This window comes from Sitophilus oryzae, unplaced genomic scaffold (genome assembly GCF_002938485.1).
Source record: "Sitophilus oryzae breed Bouriz unplaced genomic scaffold, Soryzae_2.0 scaffold_808_pilon_pilon, whole genome shotgun sequence".
Classification (NCBI taxonomy): Eukaryota; Metazoa; Arthropoda; class Insecta; order Coleoptera; family Curculionidae; genus Sitophilus; species Sitophilus oryzae.
In genome coordinates this window covers 227,921-250,626 of record NW_022147426.1, presented here as the reverse complement: position 1 = coordinate 250,626, position 22,706 = coordinate 227,921, and the positions used below count along the sequence as shown (strand labels likewise).

The following is a 22,706-nucleotide window of genomic DNA, read 5'->3' as shown; positions in this document are numbered from 1 at the left end:
CAAAGAATATTATTGTTTGGCTTTAGTTAGTTAGGGTTAGTATGTCTATATATTCTGCATTTTTTTATTAATATTCTGTTGTTACACTGCAATAATACTTGTTATTTTGGATGTAGGAAAATTATTTTTAATGTTTTTAAGCAAAAACTGGTTTAATAAATAATAATAACAGTAATAATTTGTTATACCTATTAACAACAAAATTTAAAATCATTTAATATAAATATTTTTTTAAGTAGTAGCAAAATATAAACAACAAATTAGATGTCAAAATTATTTATATTAGATCCTATTTAAAAATAATATAGTCTCTAAATTTTTTGTGTGTGGCAACGTTGGTTTATTAAATAATAATAATTACAGAACTAATTTGTTATATTAACAATAAATTTTAAAATCATGAAATATAAACATTTATTAATTTTCTAAGCATGCACTGTAATGGAAGGAAAATATAAATAAAAAATTAGAAATCAAAATTATTTATAATAGGTGCTTTATATTACTATTTAAAAATTATATTTACTTTTACTGGCATTTACTTTAAAAAATAAATGAAATATTTCTTCGCAAAAAACTACATGTAAGAGAATTAGCATAAACAAAATACCAACATCGTTAACTTTTTTTTAAAATTGGCACGTGTAAAACTTTCATTTTAATTTTCTCACCCCATAGTTTGAGTTCGATAACCATTTACTTAACCACATTACTTAAATATGATTATTAAGTTCCAACTAATTCATATTATTAAAACATCTAAAATACAAATATGTATTTTTAAAATTAATTGTAAGTTCACCAAACCAAACCATATACCATATAAAATTAAATAATTGAAAGATCAGACTACGGAACACCACACAAATTTTCGGAAAAATTTTGACCACCTGCACATGCACACAATCGTCAATAAATAAAATTAAAAATAACTACTATTTTAGTATTTTAACTATTTTAATAAACGCAAAAATAGTACAGTATTTATACGGCGAAGTTATAAAAATTTGGAAGAACTAATAATGCACTGACGCATACAAAAATCAAACGAATACTAAATTTCATTTATCAAAAGCATTCGATAGTCGTGGCTCAACGATAACCATTTAGTCGCACGGCGAGGTTGTCACATGTGCTTTAGTATACAAATGAATGAATGATTTTATTCGAATAAAACCATTCGATAGTTGAAATCATTCATTCATTAACCATTCGATAGTCTAATTCATTCGATAGTTCCCATCGCTAATAAATAACACTAAGCCCTGCAAAAATAACAACAATACTTTATTTTGGCGACAAGTTTCAGGCTCAATAAAAGCAAGTCTAGATATCTTATGGTTTAATAATTATAAACGAATATAAAATACACAAAAATAATTCAAACTTTTACAGGCAAAAGGATGTTAATAGACTTTGTTTCCAAGTAATCATCGAGAGAATCCGGACCCCTAAAACAGCACAAAATACTTATTAAATATTGCGTTACATTTAAAACATAAATATAGCTTAAAATCGAAACAAAAAATGCGTCATAGTAGCCTCCGAAATGACAATTTTTTTACAACAGAAAAACGATAAAAAAAATTGTTTTGTCGAAGGTCGGTGTGACGCCGTTTTTTTTTAAACTTACAAATCCTTTCCGAATCCAGACTTTTTATATCCACCGAATGGAGTTTGAGGCGTAATATAATCATAGCAATTTATCCTAAAATATTATGAATAATTTTAAATAAAATTTAAAACTCCATATTAATCGAAAAAATTACCAAACAGAGCCTGCTTCTACAGCATTGGCAAACACTAGAGCGTTGTTGATGTTTTTAGTGATCACACCAGCTGCTAGACCATATGGAGTGTTGTTAGCTCTTTCAATCACTTCATCTAGAGTGTCGAACTTCAATATAGATTGAACAGGTCCAAAAATCTAGAAAAAGTCAATCAAATCATGAATTTTAAAGTTTAAAAATTATGATGAATAATATAATTCTTTATACAATTTTATGTTAACCGTATATTTTAACAACATGAACTTTACATACAATAAAAAAATCAAAAATTAGTTTAAATATAATAAATATTATCGGGTTGTATATTACCTCATCTGTGGCTATTGTCATTTCATCTTTGACGTTTGAAAAAACAGTTGGTTCCACAAAGTATCCACTGGTACCGATTCTAGAACCACCTGTTTCCAGTTTAGCTCCTTGCTGTTTGCCTGTTTCAACCAGCCTCAGTATTTTGTCCAAAGATGGCTTGTCAATCTGAAATCAATATACAGGGTTGTTCACCACACACGACACGGAGTATTGTAGCTAAACGATTAGGTTTTTACAAATTGTAAGTTTTAGGTTCGTTGAAGGACTATTAGAGCTATAATTTAAAAAATATTTTTACAAGATACAGAGTGCCCCAAATAAATAAAAAATATCAAAGTTGTATTCTTTTAAAATGCATTCAATATACCCATGAAATATTGACATTTTAGATTGTTTTGAAAGCAACAAACGTACAAAATGTACAGGCTAGTAATATTATCGTTTTTAGCAACATGATAATATTACTAGCCCATTTGTATGCAAAAAGAAAACTATTTAAATCTTTATAAAAGAGTATACAATTAATTAAATATACCACCATTATTTCTGCCCAAATACTAATTAATTACATACTTAATTATGTTCGTTAATAAATTATTCTAAATAAATGTGGATTTGAATCAGAAATCAATATCAAGTTATGAAAATGAATGTCTCTGTTGTTATAAATAAGCATTGTCAAAAAATGAAATATCATTTTTAAGGTGTTACTTTTTACCACACTGTCTAATACACATACAAAATTCAGTTTTTTAGTATTTGGAGTAATTATTATTAATCAACGCAAACAGTCAATTAATGTAGTTTGAATAATGGAATCATATTAATTGGTCCTCTTTAACAAATATTTAAACAGTTTCTTTTTAATTTTTAATGAAATAAACAAACTATATCGACAATATTAGTATCTCTTTAAAAATTTGTTACATTTTTGAAAATAATCTAAAATCTCAGTATTCCATGGGTATATTGATAAATGAGTTTTAAATTACAAGTAAATGCATTTTCTACGGAAACTTGAAGAGATAGGTAAAAAATGGTATAATACAATTTGATAGACAATTAAATTGTGCATCTGATTCTCATAAAACATACAGGGTGTTCCATTTAAATTAAACAAGTTATTGCCCTTTAAAGATATTAATTATTTAAAATAACATTTTGGACACTGTATAAGGTAGTATAATTTTTATTATTGCAGCACAATAACTGATCGATAAATAAACTTCAGTAAATATTTAGTATTAAAAACTTTGATACCCTGGGAGAAATGAAGCCTTAAAATTTTGACTGCAATTTCACAAAATTGAAAATATTTCAAAAACGGTAAGGTTTAAGTGTAATAAACCTATATCAAATTTACCTTTATTTTGATCGTAGAAACTAAAAATGTAATAATATACAGGGTGTTCCATTTAAAAAAATACAACTTTGATATTTTTTATTTATTTGGGACACTTGTAAAAATATTTTTAAATTGTAGCTCTAATAGTCCTTCAACGAACCCAAAACTTACAATTTGTAAAAATCTAATCGTTTATTTACAATACTCCGTGTCGTATGTGGTGAACAACCCTGTATACAAGGCGTAAAAAATGCAAAACATGGAGGAAACAACACTGTATTTTTTTACTTTTAATTCATTTTCATCAATGACTTCAAGCAAAAAAAAATTGAAGTCACAGTAACCTTACCTGGGGTCCTTGAAGAACATCTTTATCAAAAGGATTTCCCACTTTGCGTGCTTTGGCTTTTTCTGTAGCCTTTTTCACAAAATTCTCGTATATTCCTGATTGGACAAAAGTTCTCGAGCCAGCACAACAATTTTGTCCGTGATTTTCAAAAATGGCAGCGTGGGCAATACCAACAGCTTCATCGACTGTTAATTGAAAGAAAAAAAAATTAGATGCCGTTATTTCGAGAAAAAAAAAGGTGTCATGGTGACCTTCGAAATGGAAATTCGTGTTTTTTATAATACTTACTATCTGCATCGTCAAATATAACCAATGGACTTTTTCCTCCAAGCTCTAAAGACACTCTTTTAAGGTTTGAATGGGCTGAGTACTCCAATATCTTATGACCAATCTAAAGTACAAATATTTCGCAATACAGAGTGTTGCTTAAATTAGTGCAAGTATTTTAAATGGTAGTATTTCGACAACCTTTTTATTTGCAAAAAAATTGTAGTAAAGAATTTTAATTTTTCTTGACACTTTGACGAGAAATTAAAAAAAACTTTTTAGTTCCGCAGGTTCATTCTGAAATTTCTTGACTCTGCAATGTTGCTACCTCCTACCTTACTCGCATTCTACATATTTGTGGGTTTATTAATGTTAAGTTCAAAGCAATTTTAATTTTCTACACAATAAATTAGTTTTAATTACTATATCATTGGATATATTAATAATTTTAGAAAAACGAAAAAAGTAACTCGATTATTATTAATTTATTTTAAAAATAATTAATAGAAAATAAATCTACCACCCTTAAAATACTTGCACCTCATTAAAAGACACTCGGTATAGGAAAATTAGACAAAAATAAGAGAATTACATCAGTCGAACCAGTAAATGCGACTTTCCTGACATCCAAATGTAGACACAGTGCCTCTCCTGCAATAGGTCCATATCCAGGAAGAATATTCACCACCCCATCAGGAAATCCAGCTTCTTTAGTTAAGGCACCTAGCACTGTGTGGAAAAAAATACCATAGATCTACAACGCCTTTAAAGTATGCAACTAACATTACACCGATTTGCTCGTTTAATTTCGCCCTTAACCGTAGTTGACATAAGGTCGAGAATGATCGGTCTAGATTTTTACCATAGATAAAAGAAAATAATCTACTATTAAGATAGATATGAAACTTAATAATAAAATTTTGGATCAAAGCGCCCCTCCGTGTTTTTAGTGGAGACTACGTTTAACCCAGCGCCTTCGCCTTTTCTGCTGATTTATTTTTAAAGTTACACTGATATATTAGTATATCAGAGTAACTTTAATAAAACATAAGAATATATATATATATATATATATATATATATTTTACAATTTATTTTTTTATTTATTTTACAGAGTTTCATGTAAATGATCGTAAGTCGACTGGCTGTCTAATGAATAGACCGAGATTTATAGATTTAAAGTGAACGAAAAAAAATCAAACAACGAAGACATACCATATATTTTTCTTTTATCTAAGATACATACCTTATCGTATTTTGGAAACACGTACATTTTTGCAGTTTTGTTAGTTTCTTTGCAAGATGCAACACAACAAGAAAACACCATTTTTACAGTTAATAAATAATAAAACTATTTCTGACTATGATATTTAAAATTTAGATAGATAGAAAATTAAAAAACAAACCAGTATTTGCAGACGCAGGCCCAAATTCAATAAAAACCAAAATTTTTCCTGCGAAAATCGGGCTTTTTTCACAGAAAAGGTATTTTTTGATTTATCAGCAGTCATTGTCAAGTTGACAATATACAGGGTCTTTTCGAAATAGTGTAAAAAAATTATGGTGTGATTCCTCATGTGTCCTTAAAACAATTTTTATATAACCATTAGATCTAAAGTACTTCCTTTCTGATCTACAGGGTGTTAAAAATTAAAAAAAAATCAATTTTTTTGCTTAACATAAATGGCACACCACTGCTTTTTTAAAGAAAATAATTTTTTTTCTTGACTGGCCATCCTTTTTCAAACAAAATTGATCTTTTGAGTTTTTCTTGTTCATCAAACGGTTGTCGAGAAAAAAATAAATATACTTATTAAGAGCCCGCCTTAATTTGTTTTCTAATGATTTTTTTATTTTTCAGATTAATTAGGAAACACCCTGTATATGCATATCACAGGCAACCAAACTTTGAATAAAGCCCTGTTCTCAGAACTGCGACTGTCGCCAGCGACACGACAAGAGAACCAATCAGATTTGTACAAAATTCAAACAGCCGTCAATTTTAAATTTAGTACAGCTCCCATTGGTTGTTTGAAACGTCAAACTGTGTCGCCCGCGAGACGACGTTGTTCTGAGAACGGGGCTTAAGAAGACTAAAGCCCCGTTCTCAGAACTGCGACTGTCGCCAGCGACACGACAAAAGAACCAATGAGATTTGTACAAAATTCAAACAGCTGTCAATTTTAAATTTAGTACAGCTCCCATTGGTCGTTTGAAGTGTCAATCAGTGTCGCTGTCGACACGACAAAAGAACCAATGAGATTTGTACAAAATTCAAACAGCTGTCAATTTTAAATTTAGTACAGCTCCCATTGGTCGTTTGAAGTGTCAATCAGTGTCGCTGTCGACACGACGCAGTTCTGAGAACGGGGCTTAAGGAAGGAGCATAATGCTATCCATGTATTCATGCATGGTGGGCGGAAAAGGCACCATAAAAGCTCTCTAGGGTGGGGATCCTTGACAGTTCTGTTTGAAGATTCATTTGACACATTTGAATTTGATTTGAAATTTTGTGGATTTGCCAGTCTTTATGGAGCTTATTTTATGTTATTTATTATTCATTCTAGTGAAAAAATGAATATACATACGTGTAGTAAACCGATCATTTATGAAATTCGCTTAAATTAACTAAATTATATATTTTTCTTGCATTTTAGCTTTTATTTATTACTTGTCAAAGATTAGATGTCAAAGAATTTAGATACGTTAATTTGACTTACCTGCTTCAGTAGCGTATCGGATGTTTGTGTTAATAAATACTTATTATAACTTAACTATTTTTATTAGAATTATATATTTTTATAACAATTTTAATAACTACCAACATTTATTCGCAACGTAAAATAAAACAACAAATTATTGAGTCTACCCCACGTCTACCCTACATCATAGTTTTACATTTTTTAAATAAAATTAGAACGACACTGATAAACCGGAATTTAAGTCGGCCATATTTGAGGCCCATCGCGGTGTACCTAAGATTTTTGATATGCTCCTTCCTTAAGCCCCGTTCTCAGAACTGTGACTGTCGCCAGCGACACGACAAAAGAACCAATCAGATTTGTACAAAATTCAAACAGCTGTCAATTTTAAATTTAGTACAGCTCCCATTGGTTGTTTGAAATGTCAAACTGTGTCGCCCGCGACACGACGTTGTTCTGAGAACGGGGCTTTAGTCTTCTTATTCAAAGCAACCAAATAAACTAGTAACCTCTAAAAATTATTTTTCCTACCACTAGCGACGTACCGTGTTTTTAGTGAGTACTAAATTATTTAAGACCATATAAGTTTCCAGGCACAATGATTTTTACTTACCTAGTGCTGTCAAAGGCGTTTGCTCTGCAGGTTTTAAAATTAGGGTACATCCAGAACATAGAGCAGGGCCTAGTTTCCAAATAGCCATTCCTATTGGGTAGTTCCAGGGAATTATTTGGGCCACTACGCCTACTGGTTCTTTTTTGGTCAACGCAAAACCATTACCATCTAAAAAATTAATATTATTTGAAAAAAAAAACAACTTAATCAAATAATTAGTCTAATATAGTCTAATTTTAGTCTAACGCTGTCTAAGCTAGAGATATAGAGGTACAAAAGAAACCTCATTCTCCCTATCTCTATGTTTATCTCTGGTCTAATCATAAATTCTCTCGCTATACATACAACAACAGGTGTCCCAGAAATAAGTGCAAGTATTTTAACAGGTAGTATATAGTTCAACCCCAGAAACACGCCTATGAGGTTTTTTTCACGAATTTTTTTTTAGTTTTTAGTTAAAAAACATAATTTCATGATAATATGGCAACATAGGTAGTAGATTAAATTTACAAGAAAGAAAATCCAGAAAAGATCCAGTGGTTCTCAAAATTTGAGCAAAAAAATCATTTTTTTTTTAATTTTCAAAGTAAAATAACTTCTTTATTTTGGACTTATTTGAAAAACGATAAAGAGAAAATATGTTTCTTTTATCGAGATCTACCACTCCTTAAAATAATTCCACTTATTTCTCGGACACCCTGTATAGCACGTACTTTTTTTGGTATGAAATAATAGGTAAACATTAATAAATAAAATCATTCAAAATAAAGTGAAAAATAATTACCAACTGGTACAGTGTTGCCATGGATTTTATCACAGTATCCTGCGTAGTATCTCAGGATATTCGCGTATACTTCTAGCTCGCCTATAACAGCTTGAACAGGCTTGCCAGAATTCAGAGTTTCTAACTTTGCCAGGTATTCAGAGTCTCTTTGCAAGAGATCAGCAAACTGCAAAATATTTTATATAAAAAATAATAAATGATTTGTTTTAATGTGCGTAATTTGAAAGCGTACTTTATTTATAAGTTTTCCTCTTTGTGAAGCGTCCAAATTTCTCCATGGTGAGTTTCTAGCAAAGGCTTTTTTAGCTGCTGCCACAGCAATATCAACATCTTCCTAAGTTAGATATGTACGATTTATATTATAGTAAATTAGGATTCGCTCAAAAGAAAATAGAAGTACTTCGAAACAAAATTATTCGACAAAATTAAGAACTTTTGAGTTTTGATACAGTACCTTCTGAGCTTCAGCTACGTCAGCAATTTTCTCTCCATTTGCTGGATTCACCGTTGGAAAGGTTTTTTTGCTGACTGAGTCGACAAACTGATTGTTGATGAACAGCTGCAAAATATTTTAGATCTTGTGTTTAGTATATCCAGCAATTTTAACAAACGACAGCAAAAAAAACTGACGAGAACTGTCAATAATGTCATATATTCTTTCGCTGAACATAGTCTATACAGGGTGTCCCATAAATAAGTGCAAGTATTATAGAGATGCTGGATTTTGATAAAAGAAATAACATATTTTAAAAATAAATAGAAAATAACCGAAATGTGTTTATCTATAATTATTAGAATGGCACTGATAAAAATAATACAAATTTTCGTAATTTATTATACAGGGTGTCCTAGAAATAAGTGCAAGTATTTTAAAGGGTGGTAGATCTCGATAAAAGAACATATTTTCCCTTTATCGTTTTTCAAATAAGTCCAAAATAACGGAGTTATTTTACTTAAAAAAAATGATTTTTTTGCTAAAATTTTGAGAATCACTGGATCTATTCTGGATTTTCTTTCTTCTAAATTTAATCTAATACCTATGTTGCCCTATTATCAAGAAATTATGTGTTTTATCCTAAAACTAAAAAAATTTCCAAAAAATTTCGAATTTTCAAAAAAAAACAAAAATACCTCATAGGCGTGTTTCTGGGGTTGAACTATACTACCAGTTAAAATACTTGCACTTATTTCTGGGACACCCTGTATAGCAAAATAAAATTACTGTGAACTTATAAACACGTAAATATGCAGATTGTGGGTAACGTAGGAGGTGGCAACGTTGCAGAGATTGGATGCACCGTCAAGACATTTAAGGAGAATGAATATGTGGCACTAAAAAGTTTTTTTTGAATTGCTCGGAGAATGCCATGAAATTGTTTTATACCCATAAATTAAAATATTGCACATATATTTACTAAACATCCTGTATATATATATATATATATATATATATATATATATATATATATATATATATATATATATATATATATATATATATATATATATATATATATATATATATATATATATATATATATATATATATATATATATATATATATATATATATATATATATGGTACCGTATGATCGAGAAAAAACGGTGTCAGCGTTGGCTATGAAATGAAGATCGCTGTCATATTATTTATATGTAAAATTATATAGGATATGTCATTGATCGTTATTTCCAAGCCAACTTGGCGCCGTTTTCTTTTCGATCATACGGTATTATATTTAAGAAAATAAGTTTGAAATACCCTGTATATTAACAAATAGACTAGAATTTTTAAGAAACCAAGTAAAAAAAAATCCTTTATCATATTTTTAAGAGACTGTGTCACCCTGTATATTATCTCTAGTATAGTATGGAAGGCATTTTTATTCTATTAAAAAAATAATTGGTCTCAATTCATGAGGCCTTGAAATGTTTAGAAATAAAATTATCAATCAAAATACAAATAAATACATACCTAAAAAATACCAATAGGTACTATAAAAAATGCCGGTAATATAAAAAAATGTAATATCTGTTTTTTAATATACGAAAAATAAAAACAACTTTATATATTATCATTAAAACAATAACATAAAAAATCTTTAATTCCACATAAAAATTATTAATTCAAGACGAAAATTATATACCTTCGTATATTTAATATCTACAGCTGCCATATTTTACGATAACACCTTTGGATAACACACAGAAAAAAAACTGCTAAAAGTAAAACACTTTTGTCTGTATCCTGCTGAAACCTTTTGTTTACTGAGTGAATATTTTTAGACCATCAAAATTTATAGATGATTGAGAGCTTATTATCTGCTGTGCGTGACCAAAATAACTTAAATTATTTGCATTACAATGTTTACAAGCCACCTTTAGATAACTCTTTTTTATCTTAGGTTATGGATCAACTAAAATGGCATTTATTGAAACCATTCGGTACCTTAATTTTAATTATTATAATCAGTTGCAATAATGATCATTCTTATTTATATATTCATAATAAAAGATATTTTTAATCTATTGGCAACGTTGGATGTTAACAAAACAATTTTATCCTTGACCTTGCCGTAAAATTGACCAGCAGGAGCCAGCAGGATTTGTTAGGTGTATGTTTAGTTGCATATATCTCTAACGGAGTTACCCAATGAAAACAGAAACATGCTAGATTGTTGGGCATTTGAAAAATAGAAGAAATAAATGAAAAAAAATGTTTCTTATATATCTTTATTAGACTAAATCACATGGTTTACATATTAGATCATTTTAATATGGAAAAAAATCGAAATTTTCACAATATCCCGAGAAAACTTAACGAGAAAGTGCAATCACAGCTATACTATATCCTTTTTTTATATATTTGAAACAGCAATAGTTTAAAATAGTTCCAGTAGGTAATTTCTATCACACCGTTATGTTTACACATATAAGTATATACTCTCTAAATTTTTAAATAAGCTAGAATTCAACAAGATTTTGGTTATCCAGTATTCCCAGTTTGTTAGAATACCTAAAAAAAGCGTTAGAGTATCCTTTGACTTGACAATCATCGTCATTTCAAAGCATACTGTGACGCAGTTTTTTTTCGAACTGTTCGATGGGAGAAATAGGTACAGAAATTTTGCTATCTATTTTAAAAATGGACAATATCAAGAACAATAATACAAAGTTTAATCAAAATATGAAAGCATAATATTATACCATTTAATATTCTGTGATTACATAAATATATGAAAACATTTAACAGAACATCCAAATCTTGCTATTCTCCACAGAGCAAGTATGAGTACGAGCATAGCTTGATTATTCTTTAATATGCTCTTATTGGCAGCGATAGATATATTTTTGAATGACCGTATATGTTGCATAACGAATAGTTTATACAGGGTTACCCGAAAGTGTTTCGTAAAATTTCCATATTCCATTTCATAATGGTGATATTATTATTCTACCCCACGTTTTGTAAAAAACACATTGTATAATATAATAAATATTTCAAATAGAAAACTTAATATGGAGCTTTATTAGAACACTACAGAAAGCCCTGTATATTTGAAAGTTAGATAGGTACATTTAGAAATTTTAAGTCTCATTTAATTAATATCAGTATATCTTGTTCTGTAATATAATTATAGATGGTAAATCGTTAAGAAATATTGTCTTATATACATCCCAAGCTAAAATATCAGCTGGTATGTTATAAAGTGTGTGTCTATATAATAATATCGTATGATCGAAAAAAAAACGGCGTCAAAGACGGCAGGGGAATGGCAATCGATGGTAATTTTGGCGAGGTCAATCTCTAGACGTCGTTGAGTAAAAATTAACGTAAAACTTTTCAAAAATTAACACATTTTTATTCAATATAAAAATAAATTACAACTCTGTTACAGTAAGCGTCATTACAAAATAGAGAAAAATGACGCCCAGGGCTTGACCTCGCCAAAATTATCATCGATTGTCGTTCCCTTGCCGTCTTTGACAGCGTTTTTTTTTCGATCGTTTTGTACTGACAAGATGGTATAAATTTTAAAAGTAAGAAAATATCAAAGAACCTAAAAATTTTGAGTTACAAACTTACTGGGACGCTATAGATTTTTTTTAGACACACTTTATAACTATTTTTGTCTCTCGACCTATATATGCATTTGAACAAAGCGAACCACCCACATCTCTAGAGCTGTCAAAAACCTCTTTGACAGCCCGGTTCTTGAGCGATCTCGACCTCGCATGTTCGGTACCTTTGCAAAAAACGAAAATATAACGTTGTACTTCTCATTCTCGTCGAAGAATCACCATTACGAGGGTTTGTGGTTTTTGCTGTGACCTCCCCTGTATTTTCGACCGTTGTCCCCATTGTGGTAGTGGTTGTTGTTGGAGCCTTTGCGACCTTGACCACCGTGGTAGGGCTGTTGTTGGTTGGGCGGACTGCTTGGCATACCATCGTTCATGGAGATGTTTGGCAGGTTGGCGTCCTGGGATCCGTTGTGGGACCTGTCGTTGTGCTGTCTACCGCCTGTCAATAAAAAATCAATCCCGTCAACTAATATATATATATATATATATATATATATATATATATATATATATATATATATATATATATATATATATATATATATATATATATATATATATATATATATATATATATATATATATATATATTAGTTATAAAGTTAAAAATATATTTCCTTTTTCAAGGCTAAAAAATATCACAAAAGTCAACTGAATATAATATAATATTATATAAACTTACGTGTAAAAAGTTTAATTATAAAAATAGAAAAATATATCAATTTCCATATGGAAGAAAGGAACTAAAATTTTGTATAAAAGTTAAAATCTTCTTAAATATTCATGATTTCTGACATTACTAAAAATTATTTTGACATAGAAAGGTAAATTTAATTATTAATAAAAAACACGTAAAAAACATATAAGGTTAATCACAAGTTACAAATAAAAATAAAGAAAAAATCAAATTTTAAATATTATTTTTATTTTTAATAAAATGGAGTAAGAAAGAATATATATTACTAAGATCCTCAATATCTTTTCTTTTATTAATACAATTATCATTAATGTAAATTTCTACCATTTCAAGAAAAAGTCTTTTATTAGTATTAAATTCAGTATCCAAAATTTTTGCATTTTTAAAATCAATATTATGTAGTGTATCAATCACATGTTCTGATAATGCACAACTACGTTTACATAATCTAAAATCACTAATATGTCTATTAATACGTTCTTTAAGAACAGTAGAAGTTTGTCCAATATAAGAAAGATTACAATCAAGACAACTAATATTATAAACAACACCAGATTTATATAAAGGAAGATCTAAATCTTTTAATTTAGTATATAAATTATTAATCTTTAATATATGTTTACCACATATTTTAACCTGTTGAGGAATAGATAAGATCTTTGTTAAATTATTATTTAAGGAATTTACATACGGTAATGAGAAATAATAACCGTTAACATTATTGTTATCAATATTATCACAAAGTTGAACATCATAAGCAAGAACATTATTACTCGAAATAACATTATTATGTAAGTTTTCTCCAAAACTTGATTGATCATTAACCAACAAATTATTATATAAAAATTTCTTTAATAATAATTCAGGATATGAATTTTGTAATAAAATATTATAAATTCTTTTTAAGTTTTTCGACAAAAATTGAGGATGGCAAATTCTTCTAATTCTATTATTTAATCCGACAATTAAATTAATTTTCATTTTTAGTGGATGGTATGAGTTAAAATTCAAATATCTGCCTGAATAAGTAGGTTTTGTATACCAATCTACTAAGATAAAGTTATCAAATGTCCTAATAACTTTTGTATCAAGGAAAGGAACGCTATAATCAGTTTCTGTTTCAATAGTAAATTGTATTTTTTCATGATATGAATTAAAAATATCCATAATGATATCAATCTTATCAAAAGGTACAGATGTAATTATATCATCTACATATTTTTTAAAAAATGGTAATTGAAAATTTAATTTTGGTATACACTCATTTAATAAATCATCCATAACATATTGTGAAATAATTGGAGAAACAGTAGCACCCATTGGTGTACCAAAAATTTGCTTGTAAAATTTTCCTTCAAATTTACAATAAGTTGAATTAAAAATAAATTCAACAATTTCTAAAAAATTATTTTTATTTAATAATGTGTTACTAGAAATATCCAACCAATGCTTCTCAATACTATTCTTAATAAGACAATAAGGAATGTTACTAAATAATGAAACAACATCAAGACTTATCAGAACATAATTTTGAGGAATTCTTTTATTCATAATAAAATCAACAAATTTAAAAGTATCATGAGTAAAATATTCATTATCTTATTATAAGACAAGGTTAAAACATTAGTAACATATTGAGACCATTTACTATTAGGAGAATTTATTGAAGAAACGATTGGTCTTAAAGGTATATTTTCTTTATGGATTTTAGGTAAACCATAAAATTTTGGAGAACTTTGATTGTAAATAGTTAATTTCTTACAAAATTCAGGAGTTAATTTATTATTATATATATATAATAACGAAATGACGAAAAAATATAGAGAGCTTTAAGACACACTTATAAAACAAGAATTTTTGAACCCCTCTAAGTACACTTTTTATGAAACTCACCCTGCCAAAAACTCTGCGAATGAAGCGGCGGAAACCACCCTCCCCTACTGTAGTGTCCGTTGTTGCTCCTGTGTCCCCTACCGCTGCCGTTTCTATGGTTCTGACCTCTGGGCGACGAATAACTGTTAATAAAAAATTCCCTATATTAATCAAAATAAAAAGAATACTGTACATATTTGGTAGCAGATAGAGAAATAAAAGTTTTCACAAAAACTTACCCGTTGTTTTCTCTGCCATGATGCTGAGCCTGTTGTTGTTGCTGTTCCTGATAGTGCCCCTGGTTCTGCTGCGCAGCCGAACCGCTACCGCCCTGCGCCTCCCTGCGCAGATCCGAATTCTCTCTGCGTAGCCTCCTTATCAGGGCCTCGGCGTCTTCTAGCTTGCGCAGCAGCTCCACCTCGTCGCCTTTTCCGTTGGCGCGCTGTTCTCGCTCTTTCTCGCGACGCCTGTCGAAACGCTCGAGTTTTCTACGTTAAAAAAAGCGCAATTACAATTAGAGAATTCGATTAGTTGCGATATAACCTCACTTTTTTTGTTCGTCGACTATCGCGGACAAATAGACGTTCCTGGTGTCCAGTTCTTGCATCTGGATTTTCAGTTCGCCCAATTCCTTTTCCAGGAGTTCCACTTGCAGTGGGGTGGTGTTGGTTATGACTTTGGGACTCGTATACAACTATAAAATATATAATAGATAGAATATGTTAGTTATTAACTGTTAATTGGTGTTTACTTTATGCTTGGAATCCTCTTCGGGTGAAGATGGCGACGGTGAACTCGAAGGAATGGGACCTTTTCCAAAAACCAGTTGAAATTGAAGCTCTGAAACATATTACAAGACATCTATCGTGAAATTTTGAAGTATAATTAGTGGAAAAGTTAAAAGTTAATACTAACTGAAAACGTCTACTACTAATTTTAACGTTCTAAATACTTACATTGAAATTAGAGGATCAAACTTCTACGCTAATTTAAACCACTAATTTTGCTTTAGCTTAAATCAATCAGCCCAAGCATGTATTTTATAATTTCACAGTCATTTTAACAGTATCTACCTTTGTTTCTCTGCTTCAACTTCTCAATTTCTCCGTGCAATCCTGCCAGCATCAGCTGATGCTGCTCCTGCAGGAACCTGATGTTCTGCTCGAGCTGGCTGATCCTGCCCTGATCCTGGCTAGCCCTCGAGGCCGGTTCCTCGATCTTCTGAACCTCCTGAGGCTTGGGAAGGATCAGATCATTGTTTACTGATCCCGATGACGGTTTATTCACCTGCCAAAACGAAAAATATTTCCAATTTAACTGTTATTCTAATTTTTGCTTCTAATCCATTAGAACACCGAAGTTAAGCGACGTAAGGCGATACTGGTGGATGGACGGGTGACCGGTTCGAAAGTCTCTATCGTGCTCTATGGTTTGTTGTTCAAGGGAAATAGCCATGGCAGCCATGGCAGCAAAAAGGAGACGAACAGAAATAAAAAACAGAAATAATAATAATAAAAAGTTAACTGAAATCTTTACTTTAATTTTTGCATTGTTAAAGTCTATTTTATGTCCTGTGTCCAGTGAATGTTGACAAATTATTAACAGCCTTATACAGGGTGAGTCTTAAATAATATTATACATTATTCATCAATTAAATTTGCTGTAACATGTATACAGGGTGCAAGCCTTAAAAAAGTGGCTATGAAAATGAGCAATCAGTTTTTTGATTTTCTTAAAAGTAACGACAGAAAAAAATAAAACTGATTTTCAAAAAAATCACTTTTTTCCAAAAAACTCAGCAATCCTTGAAATTTTTAAAACTTTTTTGATGGCATCTTGGTGAACATCCTAAAGGCTTAACTTTGCCCCAATATAACCATCTTTGTATCTCTTACGGTTTCCGAGATACCAATGCTCGACCCCAGGAATAGATTTATGAGGTCTTTTTCTGAAAAAAAAATTGGAAATCGTGCATTTTCCTTTAAATTTTCCTGTATATTTTAGAAAACTTTTTAGTACTGCCTATTCACCGCAATTTTTTTCAAGGTATAATTTCTTTTATAATCTCTGATATTCCAATAGTTACGGCTTTACTCTATGGTTACGACACTAAAAGGGATGCAAATACAGAAAAAAATCTGGTGGTCTCAATTTTTTTTAAATAAATCAATTTTTTTAAATATTTTCAAACTTGAATAATTCGGTTATTTTGGACTTAATTGAAAAACGGTAAAGAGAAAATATGTTTCTTTTATGCCGTGACTACAAAGAAAATATCCAAACTAACTACAAAGAAAATATCCAAAACATTTCATGTTGCCTAATGTCCAGATTCCTGCCGATAAAAATTTGCAAGTCACGCATCTTATTTTTTCGAATACTCTTTGTTTTTGAAAATAGATTCGAAATTCAAACACACTCACCTGTCCAAAAGGTGCCACAGGCAATTTTACAATAACTTTCGAAGCCATTGTTTACCAAAAAATAATAACAACTGCCCGGCATCAAGTTTTATAGGAAATCGCACGAAAACTAACTGCGTAAAACTGATTTTGCGACTACTATACAACACTATAGTGACTAATATCGACTGCTGAATATATATTTTTAGCTTTCCACGACGGCAAGTTCTTTCAACCCGCGAAAAAATCGTTAAAAAACGTTAAAAACCGGGAAAACATACCTAGCCGGTAAAAATATTAATTTATTTTGGAAAAAAAAACGTTAATATTTACGGACAGGCAATCAGAATCTCATTATATCGTTTTCTTGCTTTAAACAAAGCTGCTAAGTTGTTTGAATACTTTTTTTTTACTGAAAATAAACTGGATGCACTTAAAATGGAAACAAATCCAGTCTTTTAGGGGCTGGAAAATACTACAAGCTCGCGTTTTATTGATTCCGCGCTCTTGACATGCCCGTTGCGAGCTTTTAATCAAGGGTCGTATATTTGGTAGGGATGTATCCAGATATCGATGTATCAAAAATATCGATACTTTTCTAAATACAGGGTGGTCCGAACTGTATTCCGGAAACTTCGGCAGCATATTCTGCAGGTAAAAATAAGTAAAAAAGTTCGTTTAAATGTATGTCCTAAAATGCTTAGTTTCGGAGATACAGGGTGTAGAAGTTTCATTTTTATTTCGATTTTTTCCAAATAATTTCTGAAGTGCCGTTAATATTTGAATCAAAATTGATGTCTGGGAGTTTTTTGAGATGAGAAATTTGATTTTGATGTCAATATGACTCCTATTTGTAAGGGGCGCCACCTACGTGTGTTTTAACTGTTTTGAAGAGCAATAACTTTTCTCGAGCAATAAGTAAATATCTTGAGAACCATTACCCGTAGCGATTTTTACCAAGAGATCATTTTTACGTAAAAAACATCATAAATGTATATTTTTTTACTCATTAGTTTTATACAGGTACAGACGAAAAGTTATTACTCTTCAAACAAGTTAATAAATGTGTAGGTGGCGCCCTCTACAAGTAGGAGTCATTTTGACATCAAAATCAAATTTCTCATGTCAAAAAACTACCAAACACCAATTTTCATCCCATTATTGACGTTACTTCATAAATTATTTGGAAAAAATCGAAATAAAAATAAAACTTCTACACCCTGTATCTCCGAAACTAATCATTTTAAGACATACATTTATACGAACTTTTTTACTCATTTTTATCTGCAGGATATGCTGCCGAAGTTTCCGGAATACCGTTCGGACCACCCTGAATATCGATATGTTTGCCAAATTTGACATAAAAAAGTACCATAAATAACTTAACAATCCTTCATTTTTAACCAACAAGTAACACTATAATCCCAGATAACATACCGGGTGTTGCATCGTCGGACGGGACATATAGGAAATCCCAGGTAACTTTTAATGGGGTCAATTATTGGCTTCCCTAATTATTTTAGAGAATAATTCTATTTAGGTTTATTGAAGAGCACTAAAACCCACTTTCAAAAGAATAACTTCTATAGTAACTAGATATTTTTGATTAGCTCGTTTACGAGTTATCGCCGAATTCTTTTTAAATAATTCTCCTTTCTTATGGCACTGTATTTACTTATGAGCACCAGTCAAGGTAAAAGATAACTGTCAAATGAAGTTGTCATTTCAGAAATTTACCTATTTAGTGCTTTATTATTATTGAAAACTCATTCCTACATCGGAAATCTTAAAGATGTATTTATAAATACAAATTAATATAAATTAAAGTAAAATAAAGTAATCAATTACAAGGTTAATTATAGTATTATTACAATATTCAATAACTTATTAATTTAGGTACTATTAAATTGTTACAACTTTAGGATTTAAGAAGATGTTCAAATATTTCTCCATCGACTGCTAGACAATAACCCAGGCGATCATAAAATTCTCTTCTTACATTCACTAGTTCGTAAACTGAAATTCTATTGCATTCGGCAGAAATAGCATTTTTAACTCGTCTAGATTTGGGTATTTTTTATCCTTGTATAGATGATTTAGGCCAATAACGTTTCCGTTAAAACTATTGTCTAAATATTCCCGAACAGCCAAGGAATGTGAATGATGAATGGGCAGCCATCCATTTGGTACCAAACTTCCTGATTTTCCCTAGCGGCATCATGTAAAGCAGGTAAAATATGATTTTCGAGTAGTTCCAAATAATATTCATTTAAATTTCGCGTAAGAAATAATGGCTCGATAATATTGTGTCCGAATATCCCTGCCCAAATATTTACTTTCTGTGGATATTGCGTCCTTGTTTCGACAAACCTGTGTTGGTTTTATTTGTTCCAATATCGATAATTTTGAACATTGGGTTCATTATTTAAAGTAAACGTGCATTCGTCAGTGAAACATATGTTTTTTAAAAATTCCCTATCCGTGTTTGCTCTTTCCATCATATCAAAACAAAACGCCTGCCGCCGTATTTCGTCCCCATCTCGTAGCTCTTGGTGCTTTTCATATTTGAAGGAATAGTATTTATGTCGTTTCAAAATTCGAAACGCTGTAGTGTGATCTATTCCTATTTCATCCTCAAGTTTCCTTGTGCTGATCTTTCCATCGTTCTCTTCCACGCACAATAAAACTTCCAAGTCGGTATCATTTCTTGCATCTTCTCTTTGTTCCTGCCTTGCTTCACATCTGCAGTTATTTATTAGGGTACATTTTTTGCCTCAAAGCTCTGGATACTCCTTGCGATTGTAGATTTTCCAGGTATCGGTCTATTCGGATACAGAGCAGCAAACATGTCCGACACCTTTTGATAACTATTTCCTTGATAATACCATTTAATCATCAATACTTTTTCTTCGGTAGTGTAATTTATGGCTCATATTTTCGATGTAAGTATGAGTTTTTAATAATAATAATAAAGCACTAAATAGATAAATTTCTGAAATGACAACTTCATTTGACAGTTATCTTTTACCTTGACTGGTGCTCATAAGTAAATACAGGGCCATAAGAAAGGAGAAATATTAACGGGCTAATCAAAAATATATAAAGTTATTCTTTTGAATGTGGGTTTTAGTGCTCTTCAATAAACTTAAATAGAATTATTCTCCAAAATAATTAGAGAAGCCAAGAATTGACCCTATTAAAATTTACATGGGATTTCCTATGTCCCGCTCGACGATGCAACACCCGGTATAGTATCTGTGTTATAATGTAGAATTTAGGACAAAATAGCAGTAAAATCAATCTCTAGATATCGTTAAGATATCGATCTTCTGAAACATCCCTAACAGCACCAGTTCTTATGTTCTTAGACTGTTATGCACGAAATAACTAGAAACGCATGTTCCCATATATTTTTTTTTAAGTTTCATGTTCAAGATTTGTATCAATATTTTTTTTCACAAAATATTTTTGTCAATATACAGGTTGACTAAAATTTATTTTTACACTAAAGTTGTACCGTATAATGAAAAAAAAAACGGAGTCAAGACGGCTGGGGAATGACAATCAACGATAATTTTGTCGAGGTCAATCTCTAGATTAAAAAAGGATAGAGCCACACACAAATCTATTTTCAAAAAAATATTTTTTCTCAAATTTTAAACTACACCATTTAAAAATCATTTTTACTCAATCTATACCAATATATAAAATCCTTAAGTGACATACTGATTAATCACGATCCTGCTCAAACCACTCAACGTAAGAAGCTCAATTTTGGCATACAGGTTGACTCTAGGGTGTAGAGGTTCGGTAAGAAGGGATTTTTCGAAATTCCAGTTCCAAGAGGGTGAAACCACCCCTCAAATATTACAATAATTTTTATTTAAAAAACGGTCAAGTTTCCGAAAAAACGCTTAAACACGTATATTTTATTTTGTTTTTTGAAACAAATAAGATTTTTTTTTAAATTTGCTTTGTTGTTGACTCACTCTGTACAAAAAATAGAGAGTACTTACCAGGATAGTACGCAAAAGATGCGGCTCATTATCGAGTAATGGCGGTGTTATCGGAGGTAGAATTATCGTATTCAAAGGCACTTTTCTATGTTCACCAACTAGCGAATGCTTCCTGGCATATTTAATTTGTCTCATCATTTATTTAAATCAATTTAAACCTGAAAAAATATTACCTACAGATAATTTTTGTTAAATACCTTGAGTTAATCTAACTTACCAACGAATTACTGGTCATTTTTCAGTTTAAAATCCGTAGAAAACCTTAAAAAACTACTGTGACGCGACATAGAATATTGTCAAGCTCTTTGTTAACCACATTTTGTAATGATTAGAAAAAAAATGCAGTCTGTTTCAGTCTGATTGATGGAAAATCGAATAGTTCCTACATTTTTCAATCATTTCCCGTTTTTGAACCATCAACTTGACGTTACTATGGAAATAAACAAATTCTTTGGACTAAAATACTAAATAAAGGGACATAATTCCAGTATTTAATGGGCATGTTTAGAAGTGTCTAGCCCTAGCAGTCAACTTTTAAGCTTGACCAACATTTGTGTTTGTCAAAAACCCTAACGTAATTGGTCGGGCTTAATAGTTGCCTGCTAGGGCTAGACACAAGTGGCATGTTTCATGTTTTTCTACTTGTTGCTTGCTACTTGGCCTTTTGTTTGATTGTACAGAAGCCCTCTTTTTATTGAACGTATCCAATCGAACTGTTATCATTATGATTCACTCTATGCTCTACGAGTATAAACAATGGTTTTATTACTTTTAAATAACTTCTTCAACAAGAAAAAAATCTCACCTTGATATTCTAACTTCTTTATATCAGCACTTAAGTATTTTAAATTCTATGTTAGTTTTTATTAAATTCTGTGATTATTTAGTTTGTGCATTAATAGCACCCTCTTTCTTGTTATTACCACTTATGGCGTTGGAAGATGTACATCAATAAATAAATAAATAACCCTTAATAAAGCTTAGAATAATCTTCATAATGGACTAGTTTTTGCCAATATGTAATAAGTAAAATAAGCTATAAAACAAATAAATCAATTAATTACTAAAATACTATTTTTTTTTTGTCCCTTTAACTGCTCTCTGCAACCCACTGTCTCATCACCATAGCAACCCCTTGGACTACAAACAAACAACTGCAAACAGTTGTCAGGGATACTAATAAGAAAAGTCATGCTGTCGTTGTATCAATTTTTTTTGAGGTTTTTTGCTGTTGAGTTAGGTTGTGACTTTTGTTGAAAGAGTTGAAAGAAATTGATTTAGAGGAAAATGAGTGGAGATTTTGTCATCAACGATGTAAGTAAGAGCTTTTAGTGTAGTTATACTTTATTGTGGACCTTTTATACTAGCGAGTGTACAATTTTTTTCCTGATAATTTTTATTTGACATAATCTATTGACTATTTTTTTTATTTTTGGACAGAAGAAATCACAATAATGAAAATTAGGATGAAAAATGTAT

The 22,706-nt window shown here is 30.4% G+C and overlaps 3 protein-coding genes across 5 annotated transcripts in view; 1 reads left to right on the top strand and 2 right to left on the bottom strand.

Moving 5' to 3' along the window:
* Positions 1–1,327: 1,327 nt before the first annotated feature.
* Positions 1,328–10,571, bottom strand: LOC115888814 (retinal dehydrogenase 2). The gene is made up of 12 exons (XM_030908661.1): positions 10,305–10,571; positions 8,614–8,718; positions 8,392–8,493; positions 8,160–8,325; positions 7,376–7,543; positions 4,653–4,789; positions 4,082–4,184; positions 3,794–3,978; positions 2,100–2,264; positions 1,770–1,927; positions 1,634–1,708; positions 1,328–1,451 (listed from the first exon to the last, which is right to left on the bottom strand). The coding sequence occupies exons 1-12, from the start codon at positions 10,332–10,334 to the stop codon at positions 1,382–1,384; spliced, it is 1,464 nt and encodes a 487-aa protein (XP_030764521.1). The 5' UTR covers positions 10,335–10,571; the 3' UTR covers positions 1,328–1,381.
* Positions 10,572–10,876: 305 nt separating this feature from the next.
* On the bottom strand, positions 10,877–21,733 carry LOC115888802 (myb-like protein Z). 3 transcript variants are annotated; one of them, XM_030908645.1, is made up of 8 exons: positions 21,445–21,733; positions 21,228–21,400; positions 15,883–16,096; positions 15,561–15,649; positions 15,358–15,503; positions 15,049–15,297; positions 14,831–14,952; positions 10,877–12,679 (listed from the first exon to the last, which is right to left on the bottom strand). In XM_030908645.1, exons 2-8 carry the CDS (start codon positions 21,363–21,365, stop codon positions 12,462–12,464), a joined length of 1,176 nt encoding a protein of 391 aa, XP_030764505.1. In that variant the 5' UTR covers positions 21,366–21,400; positions 21,445–21,733; the 3' UTR covers positions 10,877–12,461. The 3 variants fall into 3 exon arrangements, with proteins under 3 accessions (XP_030764505.1, XP_030764504.1, XP_030764506.1); XM_030908644.1 differs by having other exon boundaries at positions 21,228–21,385; XM_030908646.1 differs by lacking the exons at positions 21,228–21,400; positions 21,445–21,733 and adding an exon at positions 17,233–17,702 and having other exon boundaries at positions 12,332–12,679.
* A 589-nt stretch (positions 21,734–22,322) lies between these two features.
* The window catches only part of LOC115888714, an 83,292-nt gene continuing 82,908 nt past the window's right edge, over positions 22,323–22,706 (top strand). Inside the window, exon 1 of the mRNA XM_030908512.1 lies at positions 22,323–22,541. Within this exon, the coding sequence (XP_030764372.1) occupies positions 22,515–22,541 (27 nt within the window). The 5' untranslated portion in view covers positions 22,323–22,514. The remainder of the gene's footprint in view (positions 22,542–22,706) is intronic.